We start from the raw sequence: 13,672 nt of genomic DNA on the forward strand, positions 1-13,672 counted from the left end.
ATTAAGCCATAGCAATGCCACATGTAACCCAACAACAAACCAAATAAACCACACCTGGCCACAGTTGATTTTTATACAAACCCTGGTCTTTCCCAACATTCCTCATGCAGCATGGAATGGTGGCACTTTTGCAATGCACTCCTGTTTGCCAGATCTGCTCCACAAGTAGGCCAGTTGTTCAGCCGCATGTTAGCCAAGAATTACATAAATAAACCATAACTGTGTGTTTTTGTGTGTGCATGCTGTGCCATATCATTGACACTAAGAGATATAAACTAAAGAGAAATTTAAAAATGCCCCCTTTTTATGTTAAGAGAAGTTACAACAGATGATTTAAACACGTTTCTGAAAACATTTGCATTATTTATTAATATTGTCAAAGAACAACCAAGTGCAAGTTTCCATTTTCAAAACTGGAAAGCAATCTAAAAAAAAAAAATAGCAATAATAATAAAAACACAAAATATGTGCATATAAAGCATCTTAGAACTAAACAAAAAACAAAACAAAACATGTTTCCAGTTGGTCATCCAAAAAAAAAAACAGACAATGCAGAAGTAAACACACTAGAAGACATTGGCAAATGGAGCCATCCAAAATTAAAGAATTTGACCACCTTGGCTGGGCCCATCTGCGTCATCATGGCAATCTTGCAAGCCTTTATTGGATACACACAAAAACAAAATACACTGTTGAATGCTGATTTTACAATAGTGTTTTAATAGCAATAGCACATTAATACTGAATGGGGAAAAATGGACTGGAACTACCAGTGCATTAAACAGTTTGGTAACTCTAAGGCCTTAATTGTTAACATTAATTAATGTATTAACTAGTATTAACTAACATGAACTGCATTATTTATTAAGCTTTTTTAATGTTACAGTCATTCACTGTTTGTTCATGTTAGTTCAACCATAAGTTTATCAAGCGACGAGAATACTTTTTGTGCGCAAAAAAACAAACAAAAATAACGACTTTATTCCACTATTCATTTTCGGCTGCTTGTTGTTTTTGTTTTATCGAGTCAGGCAGAGTACATCAAAATGATTATCTGTGATCATTTCATTTACAATAACTGCTTTGGGTGCGAGTGATCTAATATTTAGGAGCCCAAGCTTTAAAAATAGTTTTTGTTCGTTTATTTTGCGTTTTTCTGGTTTAATCACGGTCAGATTTTTTCTAGATCCTGCATTAAATTTATATTTAGACCTCGCTATTCGGGGAACAGACACAGTCTGTATAGATTGGACAACGCAAGTACTTCTATCTTTTAAGTGGATAGAACAAAAGTCATCATGGCAGTTATTTGAGAATTGTCTTACTAGTCAGATGGAGCGTAGCTTCCTGGAGATGTTGTCCGACAGGAGTTCCGCTCCGACTCTGCTGGGGTGCAGGCCATCAGCACGAAAAAGCCTAGGACGCTCCCAGAAAAGATTCCAATTATTAACAAAGAGCAGTTTCTGTTCTTTACACCATGACGATAACCATTCGTTTAAAGCAAACAGTCTACTGAACCTTTCGTTTCCTTGTCGATACGTGGGAAGCAGTCCTAACACGATGATCGTCGCCGCGGGTGATGTGCTGCGTACCGTCTCGATCAGGCTCCTGTAGTCCCTCTTCAGTGTCTCCATCTGCCGCAGCTTGATGTCGTTTGCCCCCGCGTGCAGCACGACAGCACGGATGTTCTCGTTGCCCTTCAGGATCGCGGGTAAACATTCGCAGAAACATTGAGAACACGAGCACCGGGGAAACAGTGAGTGTGCACTCTACCTTCAGCTGACGTAGCACGGACGTGCCGGACGATGGAGCCTCCGACGATCACAGCATCGCGTTCCGTCTCGCGGAGGGGGGCGAAGCGGTTTCGGGTGGAGATGAAGGACATCTGGGAAGATCGCATTCTGGGTGCACAGGGTCTGTGCAGAGAAACACACGGAGTAGAGGTAGACTAACAAATCTAAGATCAGATTCAATCTCTTTTAGTAGTGACACAATGTCATCATGGTCAGAGTTTGAGGCCGAACAAGTAATAATGTTAGTCAAACGATTTTGGAAAATAATCTAAATGTGTTTTTTATTTAAACATTTTTTTACTTTTTTTTTTTTTTTTTACTAATAATGCGATTTAATATACTAGTTGTTTAAGCTCTTTATCTTCTGTATTATTCAACAAAGACAAGCAATAAATCATTGTATAATATGGCTGGGAACTGGGAATCTTTAGTCACCTCATGATCATGATTGAGTCACCTCAAAAAAATGTTTTGATGGAATTACATACTGTATGTATTTATAAGAACTGTTTAAAAATAATAATTACACTTTAAAGTTTTAAGTTTTACACTTTAAATTACACTTTTAAATTGTAGCTTATATAAACGAACAAAACAAAAAAAAATATTCCTTGATACTTTTTTATTTTGTACCACATGAAATGTATCAGCAGCTTACCTTAATGGTGACAGTGAACTCTAAACTGTAGCATTTTATTCCCACCAGCAGTTTTCTGTAGCAAATCACATTAACATGTCTTATTAAGGTGAAAAACATCCTGACTCAAAACATTAAATGAAAAAAAAAAAAAAAAAAAGCTGGCAAACTAATTTTAAAATTACTAGGGTATACTAAAAATGTGAAATACATAGAGTAATAATACCTGAACCAACTTGCTCAATAATATCTATTAGGCTATTGTTACTTTGTAATCATCTCATAAAAGCTATTATTTTAAGAAAAAGCATGTAGTAATTTGTGCATTATTGCTAGTTAACGAAAAATGCTGTCACAAAGTAATCAAACTAGTGCAGTTACTGCAGTATTACTGTATGCCCAATGTATAAACATGAATGAAAAATTACACTATAGGCTATTATATATACATTTTTCATTGTTGTGCCAAAATAAGACAAGAGTTAAATACTTTCACCGTGCAGAACTGACTGAAGGTTGGCATGATCGGAGCAACATGAGCAAATCTAAATGTATTGGCGCGCCGTTCAATCGATACTTGTTCATTTCGCATTCGATAATCATAATAGATCTAGCTTAGAGCTACAAACTGCCAAAATAATGTTACTTCGAAATTAGAAGTTATTCCATTAACTCATACAACATGGATATAACGAAGCAATCGCTAAGAAAATATAAATGTATCGATCTTACCTTGATTGTTTGTTTGCAGTATTCGTCCTCCCTCCAACTGACAATCCTCTGACCTTCTGGTTTCGAGCGCCTTTTTCGCGCCTTACGGCTGTTTAAATTTAAAGGGCCGAATCAGTTTGCTTTTTTTTTTTTCAAAGACAACTTCAAATGCAGTAAATATTTTGTTATAAACAAAATAGAGATCGTATCTGTAATAAATAAGTAAGCTGAAGCAAAAAAAATTGACAATTTTTTCATGAATGCAGGGGGCTGAAAAAGTTAATTATCAAAATAATAATATTTTCTCACAAGAGCTTTGTCGTTCATTTAATCGTATTTCATCAATTATAATGTCAATTAAAATTATATATTTTTTATCTTTAAGAAAGATTATTTATAGCCTAAAAATGACAGTTGTATAAATGTAAATTATATTAAGCCAGAAATGTGGGCGTGAGACACACGCAATTCAACCAGTTCACACGCTGTGTATTTCTCACGCTGAAAAGGCAATGCCAACCGGGGGCGATTTCGGATACAGCCAAAGTGACGTTTCCTGCTGCCAGCACGTATAGGCAACATAGATGCGCGAACAAAGTTGACGGAACATTCTCGGCCACTGTACGTTCGTTACTAGGCAACCAACAACATCGCGCGAACACACGTCCTGATGGAGATAGGTTTGAACAAAACCAAAACTAGAAACAGGTTGGCTCTGGATGGAACACTGTCATCCATTATGACAGTGAAGATGTCTGGGAGCCCCCTACCCCTGTTATCAAGGCATCAAAATGTGCAACAAACACTTACAACACAAAACACATTTCATAAGCTGGAGTGTGTACTCTTGAGCAATTTGTTATATTTTTGTAATTTGTGTATATTTGTAATTTTGAAATATAACATTAAAGAGTATTTTTGATGTGATGAATTGCTCTGTCATTTATCAGATTTTCCAATTGTTATAATTTCAATTTGTGCTGGTTAATTATGAACAATGGGTAAAATTGGGGCTCCATTAGGGCTCCTCCCCTAACCGCATCAAGATTTTGATAAAACTTGAGAACCATGAATGTAATAAAATTAAATGTTTATTTATTTATTTAAAATATGTTTATTTCATTTTTTAAATATTATTTTTTTTATATATTTTCAATATTTGAATATTTTAATTGGATTATTTTTAAATATTTGAATATTTTAAGGGGGTTTCAAATATTACCCTTTGTGGGGTCACTTGAGACACATAGGAACAGTGAATCACAACCTTTTTGACTTCAATGTCTCCTTATAGTCCTATTCTCCACAACAAATCCAGTACATTTGTTATAAAAATAGCCAAATAATAAGAAATATCTTGATTGACTAATTTGTCATAATTTTAACTCATCTTCAGGCCTCATTGGAAGTTTATCCGTGTCTGCTTTAGAAGTTAGGCCTATATGACACTGCTAGCAAGATAAGCAAGGTTTCACCGAGTAGGCTACAACATGTTCCTGGCTCAACATCTTTATTGATCCTGGAACAGCATTCATATCGACCAATTAGAATTGAAGTTTGAAGTTATGCCAAGTTTAGGCTTTCAACCATGCTTCTAGATCAGTGTTATTATCATTTCCCTCTGATTGTAGGGTTAGGGTTAGGACTATTTTTATGGACAGGAATGATGTTCCAAGATCAACAAAAATATGTTGATACAGTACTTGGCAAAATCATTGTGCCCCAAGCTTTGCACAAACAGCAACTAAAGTATCTTCTTGCACATCCCAAAACCATAAAAAACTCTTCATAAGTTTGAACTTAGACACTTGAACTTTTCGAGACACTCTACCTACAAAACATATGTCAGCAATAGCATATATGTTATAGATGTAAGTACATGTAGCCTCACATCCAGCCTAAGGACATGTCCACCAAAGCGTTTTTAGCCAGCCGAAAATGCTAGGCAATCTGCTGAAAACGCCTAGCTGTGGGCGATTGAAAGTGTTTTGGCAGTGCAGCGTTTTTGTTGTTGTTGTTTTTTTTGTTTTTTTTTGAGACGCTTTGTTGCTATACAGAATATCCGTAGCACAGTTTACTTGTAACTGATTTCGCTGATAATTTGTATAATACTAATAATGTTTGTATAGTACGGATGTCATATGGTATAGACACGTATGTTCGGAAACCAGAAATATAATTTTTCCATCTACTCTGCTATTTGATGTTGTACAGAAAGAATGTTGTGACAGTTGGTCGGTGTGGTATTTTTCCCGCCCCTCCTCCATTGTGATTGGACGGTCTGGTAGAAAGTGACAGTAATGAGAGTTTTAACCAAAGTTTAACATTCTTTAACTCTCGCCGATCTATAAAAAACGCTGAGTGTTCAGCGCTTTATAGCCAGAAAAATGCATGGCGTTTTAAAAACGCGGCACTCCCATTGAAAACAATTGAATAAACACACCAGTCGCGTGAAAAAAAAACACATTGGTGGACACGACACACAGCCTAAGTGCCTGCTGCATCTATACCAAAAAATATTGTTAAATGTTGTTAAAAAAAAATTCAAGGCAGTTTCAAAGTCTGTCCTTTTTAAGCTAAATTAGCCATTGTCAGAAGTGTTGCATCTAAGCCAGAAATGGACTTACCACGTAGGTTTACATTTTTGGGGGGCATATTTCGAATGTGGGCCAAGTTAGACTTACACCCTGATTAGCCAATGCTGACTGTGCCGTATATTTTCCAAATGTGGCCCAAATTATTATGAATTATATGGACCATATTTGCCATGCCATATAGGTGGCACTTTCGGCTCACACCTGAGGCAGTGCCACTGTAGCATATCTTTGCCAAAACTGGCCCAAATACATTCTGAGATAACTGTGCCTTTTTACAGCATTATATGTGGGCCACTTTTGGCTCACATCCAGATGAGCCAGTGGTCACTGAGCCATATCTTTGCCAAACGTGGCCCAGATGTGTTATAAGATAACTGGGCCACATTTTCAATATTATATGTGGGCCACTTTTGGCTCACATCCAGATGAGCCAGTGGTCACTGAGCCATATATTTGCCAAACCTGGCCCAGATGTGTTATAAGATAACTGGGCCACATTTTCAACATTATATGTGGGCCACTTTTGGCTCACATCCAGATGAGCCAGTGGTCACTTAGCCATATCTTTGCCAAACCTGGCCCAGATGTGTTATAAGATAACTGGGCGACACTTGCAACATTATATGTGGGCCACTTTTGGCTCACATCCAGATGAGCCAGTGGTCACTCAGCCATATCTTTGCCAAACCTGGCCCAGATGTGTTATAAGATAACTGGGCCACATTTTCAATATTATATGTGGGCCACTTTTGGCTCACATCCAGATGAGCCAGTGGTCACTGAGCCATATCTTTGCCAAACCTGGCCCAGATGTGTTATAAGATAACTGGGCCACATTTTCAATATTATATGTGGGCCACTTTTGGCTCACATCCAGATGAGCCAGTGGTCACTTAGCCATAACTTTGCCAAACCTGGCCCAGATGTATTATAAGATAACTGGGCCAAATTTGCAACATTATATGTGGGCCACTTTTGGCTCACATCGAGATGAGCTAGTGGCCACTGAGCCATATCTTTGCCAAACCTGGCCCAGATGTGTTTTAAGATAACTGGGACACATTTTCAATATTATATGTGGGCCACTTTTGGCTCACATCCTGATGAGCCAGTGGTCACTCAGCCATATCTTTGCCAAACCTGGCCCAGATATGTTTTGAGATAACTGGGCCAAATTTGCAACATTATATGTGGGCCACTTTTGGCACACATCCAGATGAGCCAGTGGTCACTGAGCCATATCTTTGCCAAACCTGGCCCAGATGTGTTATAAGATAACTGGGCCACATTTTCAATATTATATGTGGGCCACTTTTGGCTCACATCCTGATGGGCCAGTGGTCACTCAGCCATATATTTGCCAAACCTGGCCCAGATGTGTTATAAGATAACTGGGCCACATTAGCAACATTATATGTGGGCCACTTTTGGCTCACATCCAGATGAGCCAGTGGTCACTGAGCCATATATTTGCCAAACCTGGCTCAGATGTGTTATAAGATAACTGGGCCACATTTTCAACATTATATGTGGGCCACTTTTGGTTCACATCCTGATGAGCCAGTGGTCACTCAGCCATATCTTTGCCAAACCTGGCCCAGATGTGTTATAAGATAACTGGGCCACATTTTCAACATTATATGTGGGCCATTTTTGGCTCACATCCAGATGAGCCAGGGGTCACTGAGCCATATATTTGCCAAACCTGTCCCAGATGTGTTATAAGATAACTGGGCCACATTAGCAACATTATATGTGGGCCACTTTTGGCTCACATCCAGATGAGCCAGTGGTCATTGAGCCATATCTTTGCCAAACCTGACCCAAATGTGTGTTAAGATAACTGGGCCACATTTTCAACATTATATGTGGGCCATTTTTGGCTCACATCCAGATGAGCCAGTGGTCACTGTGCCATATCTTTGCCAAACCTGGCCCAGATGTGTTATAAGATAACTGGGCCACATTTGCAACATTATATGTGGGCCACTTTTGGCTCACATCCAGATGAGCCAGTGCCACTGTGCCATATATTTGCCAAACCTGGCAAAGATATGTTTTAAGATAACTGGGCCACATTTGCGACATTATATGTGGGCCACTTTTGGCTCACATCCAGATGAGCCAGTATTCACTGAGCCATATCTTTGCCAAACCTGGCCCAGATATGTTATAAGATAACTGGGCCACATTTTCAGGATTATATGTGGGCCACTTTTGGCTCACATCGAGGTGAGCCAGTGCCACTGTGCCATATCTTTGCCAAGCCGGGCCCAGATATGTTTTGAGATAACTGGGCCACATTTTCAGGATTATATGTGGGCCACTTTTGGCTCACATCCAGATGAGCCAGTGCCACTGTGCCATATCTTTGCCCAACCTGGCCCAGATATGTTTTAAGATAATTGGGCCACATTTGCTGAAACATATGTGGGCCATATTTGGTTTACATCCAGATTAGTCATTGTCAATTGTGCCACGTTTTTGCCATAGGTGGCCCACATTTGGTTTGTCATATTTGGGCCATGTTTATTATCTATCATGTGGGCCACTTTAGGCTCAGATTCAGATTACACATTGTCATGAGTGCCGCATCTTTGCCTAAAATGGCCCAGATGTGATTTACATTTTTTGGGCCATATTTGCCATTTTACATGTGGGCCACTTCAGGCTCAGACACATTTGGTGCGGGCCATAAGAAGGCCACCAGTGCCGCATCAATGCCTGAAGTGGCCCACATCCGTCTGCTATCTGGGGACATTGATCGTTGAAAAATGACGCTAAAGGGGTACCCTGTGCGTGCAAAAGTGACGCCAAGGGGTCCTGACCAAGCGTCAATATGTGACGAGTTGGGAGTGAGAACGTGTTGACTGAATCGATAATCAGGTCAAAACGAGTCTGGAGTTAACAACTCACAATGTGGTTATGTCTTACTCAAACTGATCAAATAATCACGACTAACATTATCCTTGGTGCATGTGGCCAATTTAGCTGATGGGGTTAGTTAAGCATTCAACTATGATGACAAGTTTTAATGTTTTGGTTTGTTTTGCTTATTTGTAGAGCATGCATAATTAATTATATAAAAGATTTATGTTTGCACCAACACATTCTTATTGACTGTTGCCTTATAGTTGTTGTCTCATAATAATTCAGAATAATGTGAGCCTAAGCTCTAACCTATTTAAGCTCAAACGAAAAATCTATATAAATAAACATAACTATTATTATTATTATGCATGAAAAGTTTAACAACATTAAAATTAAGTACTTCTATGCTTTTTCTGAAGCAGAAATTTAAAAGCAATATATTTACTTTTACTGAAGTAATATTTTATTAAGGTATTTGTCCTTCAAATTCAGGATTTGTGTACTTTGTCCTCCACTAACATCCACTGTGAATTTAATAATATGCTAAATAATGTTTTAATAAAAAGTAAAATAAATATATAAAAAATTCCTCAATAGTCCTATGATATGCTCCAGCATCTGGATGGATGGATAAGCAGCTCAATATAAAACAATACAAGTCAAAGGAAAGTCACCACCATGATAGAAAAACGTGTGTGTGTGTGCAATATGACAGAAAGAAAGATCCTCTCTGTGTGTTTGACCTGTAACCACAGCTCTTTTTGTTGGGTAACAGAGATAACAGGGTAACAGGGAACAGCTGTAGGTCCACTAAAGCTTTTCTCACAATGCTCATTCTGTGTGTGTGTGTGTTTGTGGAAGGGTGCAGAACTGAGTATCTGGAAGAACTGACAGTAGTGTCTCTGTGCAGTGAGCTTCTCACAGCAGGCGAAGAAGGAAAACAGAGAGAGCGAGAAAGAGAGAGAGCCAGAGAGAGAAAAAGAGGAGCGCTTCTTGTTAGGGATCATTTATTAACTGAGATCATCTCTTCGTTGGCCTCAGGGTAATAACTAATGTCAATGGCAAATTTCACAGTTGTCTAGAGAAATGAATTAAATTTGCAATAAAAGGCCCTTTGGCTTGTTGTACATGCTCATTTATTGGAGTTGGTGAACTAGGACTGTAAAGCAACCGCAAACGCTGCCTTCATTTCCCCTCTTGTGAAAACGTGACCTTTTTCTCTCATTATTGTGAGGAAAGGATGGAGAGTTTGCTGGAAAGAAAGGGGCCTGGTTGTTCAGGGGGCCGGCAGAGCGCGTTACCTCACACTCACCGCCACTAATGAGTCTTACGGATGGTATTCCAGCGTTTAACCATGGCTGCATTTACATCTAACCTCACTCCGCTCTTAGTCCACTATTCATCGCCTTCCCTTCACACTTTGTCTGGGACTCAATGGGTGTGATTTTTTTTGTGTGTGTGTGTGGGTGTACGTGTTTATGTGTGTGAGGGAAGGGAAAATGTGTGTGTGAGACGTGAAGTAGAGATTAAAACTCTATAGTATTCTCTAATCCAGGCATTGAGGGTTAGCAGTCTGAGGAGTGAGAATGGAGTGAGCACAAAGGCTCCCCGCAGCCCTAGACTCACGCCATCACCGCTGCTCCTGACGGCCACACAAAAAAGCCCCGTACACCCCCCTGCCCCACCTCGGCCCGCGTAAAAAAAAAAAATTAAAAAAAAGCCTGTCAGCTCTCTTCCATGCCCCCACTAACGCTCTGCCCCCCAGCAGTCGGGACGGTAGGGGTGGGGAACGGGCTTTAAGAATAGACCCAAAAATTAGGCGAGTTCTCTCCTCTCGCACTCCTTTCTCATTCCCTTTCTCTGAGGACAGATGACAAATAATGGCGTGATTGAGCCTGTGTTTCAGTCACACATGTCCCCCCGTAGCCAGCTGCCAGTGGGGAGCAGTAGGAGAGGTTAATTGAGGAAAGGGTTATGAAAATAAAGCGCAAGAATCACTCGGATTCTGCTCAAAGGAGAGGAAAAACGGCATCCTGTCAAATAATGCTCTGCACAAAAGAGGAGAAATCAGGAGCACAACACAGCAAACAGCCGCAGAAAACAAGCTACTGTCTCCGCTGGGATTGCGGAGTCACGTTGCGTGCGTTAAAATTAGATTTTGGACAAAAACGAACGGCGGTGGAAATGTGAAAAGAAAGAGGAAATTCTGAGGCATGGGATTATTCAATAATAAATAATTTCGTTCCACAGAATTGGAAAATCAGCCAACATTCTATGGCCAACATTTTATTCCTCTCCGTCACATTTTGAGAGATAAATGTAACATTTAGCTGTTAATTCCAGCATCTGAAGTGTTCGTCTTCAGATGATTTAATTGCCCTGCAATTTTCTCCTGTCAAAAAAGCATCGTGCACCTCTGATGAGAGCGAGCGAACAGGAGTGTGAGAGTTAATTAGCGACCTCGTTAGAGACCTGGAAGTGTCTATGCGTCTCTGTCCCTTCTCACTCTTTCTGTCCCTCACGTTCTCACACGTAACAAGAAATCCTTTCTTTCTTTTTTGTACTGTAATCAATGCTGCCTTCAAGTGCACCTGGGAAGCTCCTATTTGGGCATTTGTTATAACAACATGTCATGCATTCAAGCTGGAAAAATAATACAGAACATCTCTTACATTTATTTTTGTATCATTTTAATTCCTAATATACATGTATGGTATAATGTTCACACTTTATTCTAATGTCCAGTTCTCAGTATTAACTATTAACTTTGTCCTTGTTACAGTGTAATTATACATTTAAGTACTGAGAAATATTAATTAACTACATGCATTTAATAAATGTTTCGGGTTAGGATTAGGGTTTGGCTTAGAGTTACTTGCATGTAATTATGGATAATAACTTGATATTATAATAGCAAATACATGAAACGTGTTATAAGGACAGCTTAAAATAAAGTGTTAGCAACTTTTCTCCGCAATAAACTCCTTATTACTGCTTATTAATAGTTAGTAAGGTAGTTGTTAAGTTTAGGTATGAGGTTTGATATTAAGAGATCTCAGATACATTCATGCAAAATAAGGAATTAATATGAGCATTAATAAACAGCCAATATGCTAGTAATATGCATGCTAGTTAATAGTGTTGTAACATTTGTTGTTTATAAACTCTTTTGATAACACTTTATTTTAGTGTCTGTTATACATTACATACTATAGTACTTAATATAGTAATAACAGTAAATTAAGCATAATTTAAAGGAACTGCAGTGTTTTTCGAAGTTGTGAAAACATCAAAATAAAAATATATCTCTCTACTCTAAAATTTCATGTTTAATTCAATGTTACTAGCTGTTTCTTTGTAATTATTTGTGAAATTTGCCAACAAGTTCTTAGTAAATATTGTTTCAACACTACATTTTTATTTCAGATGAGCCCTAAACCCAACCCTACAGTAAGATGTTGTTAATGCTATGCAATAATGTTATGCTTAATTGTATACTTACATTGTAACAAGCTTATATTAACGTGTAACCACTCTTTCTTTAACAGCAACTTAATATTATTAAAATACAGCCTGAAAATTAAAATAAAATAACAATGCCATTCACAATCATTCACAACAGACCTGCTTGATGCCGTGTTTTACATCGACACCTCCCTTGCAAATCTTGGGTATCAACTAATATTGAGTTTTAAGAGTTTATTACGAGTTTTCATCTTTTAATTATGTTTGCTTGGACATTTATGTGCTCGGAACTCATTAATACTCCATTTAAAAACATAAAAATTTAAAACTCATCTGAGGCTTTAATAAAACCTGGTCGGCCAAATCAATAATAATAAAAATCACTAGCAGTGTTTTAAATCACATACTGTATTGTCAAATGACTGTATGTACTGCATTCCATGAAAAAAAAAAAAAAAAACAACCTCTGTAAGCATGCATGTGTGTAGTATGAATACAATCTGGACACACTAAATCCTATGGTGTCAGCTGCCTTTGTTGTGGCATTGTGGCATAGTAACTTTTCCATCATATGCACACTTCAGAATATCAGCAATAGCAGTATCCAGGTATTTTTTCCGCTAGTTATGAATACTGTGCATATGGGCATACCACTGATTTTGTACATTTTAGTATCCAGTCCGATTGCTGGGACTGTGTCCAGCTGATATCCCAAAATGTAGTGGGAGTTATATACTGACCTGTCTGCAGCAGGCTGTAGGAGGGAGACGTCTAGACCACTCTACAGAGGTAATAAAATGATTAGGAGGAGATGACGGATCTTGCTGCTAGTTGATTACAGCTGAAATGTCTCATGAGTAGGGGCTAATTAGCTGAATGAAGTGAATAGAAAGACGCTGTGTGGCTCTCCAGTAATGCTTCTGAACCACCTCACAGAACCAACTCTCTATTACCCACCAACCGCCTTCAAAGAATAGCTCAAACACTAGGATTCAGACCCAGGATTATGCCTAGGTACAGGTCTAGGCCCAGACTCAGGATTAATCCTAATCTCAGGATAAGATTTAAGCACTGCCTCAGGATTATGTGTAGATACAGTCTCGAGCTCAGACATACATTCAGATATAGGGAATCAGTCCAGAGATATTGCGTAGCGATCCATGGTTGTTTGCTTTCAAAAACAGCAAATGTGTCTGACAGATCATAACACATATATTAAACTGGTATATGAAAGTTATAAGAAAAGAATAAAGACAGTTCTTTTACACCTGATATCACTCCATCATAACACTGTAGCTACAATGAAAAGATTTCATATGGAAATTAAAAGGCAGATAATGAAGACACTAATATCCAAAGGACCAACTAAAGAAATTATTCTATAGTCCTGGAAACTGGAATATTAAGAATAAATAAGAACTTTTCCCTTTATTGTCAAGGCTGCTTTTATTGTGGGCTTTGCTCGCGCAGCACTCTTCTCTCTCAAACGCCTCTTATATGTCCAGTGGCAAAGTGAATAACATGACAAATAGCTTCAAACAGGCGAAAAACATGCAAATACTGCAGGGAGACAAATGTCCAACCTTGTGTTTAGTGAG

General features: G+C 38.5%; 1 protein-coding gene across 1 annotated transcript; it reads right to left on the reverse strand.

Annotated features, from left to right (window-relative positions):
- Positions 1–345: 345 nt before the first annotated feature.
- On the reverse strand, positions 346–3,224 carry LOC306844736 (uncharacterized protein). The gene is made up of 4 exons (XM_079377098.1): positions 3,163–3,224; positions 1,774–1,916; positions 1,326–1,697; positions 346–658 (listed from the first exon to the last, which is right to left on the reverse strand). Exons 2-3 carry the CDS (start codon positions 1,898–1,900, stop codon positions 1,510–1,512), a joined length of 315 nt encoding a protein of 104 aa, XP_079233224.1. The 5' UTR covers positions 1,901–1,916; positions 3,163–3,224; the 3' UTR covers positions 346–658; positions 1,326–1,509.
- Positions 3,225–13,672: the final 10,448 nt, after the last annotated feature.

This window comes from Barbus barbus (genome assembly GCF_936440315.1).
Source record: "Barbus barbus genome assembly, chromosome: 25".
Classification (NCBI taxonomy): domain Eukaryota; kingdom Metazoa; phylum Chordata; class Actinopteri; order Cypriniformes; family Cyprinidae; genus Barbus; species Barbus barbus.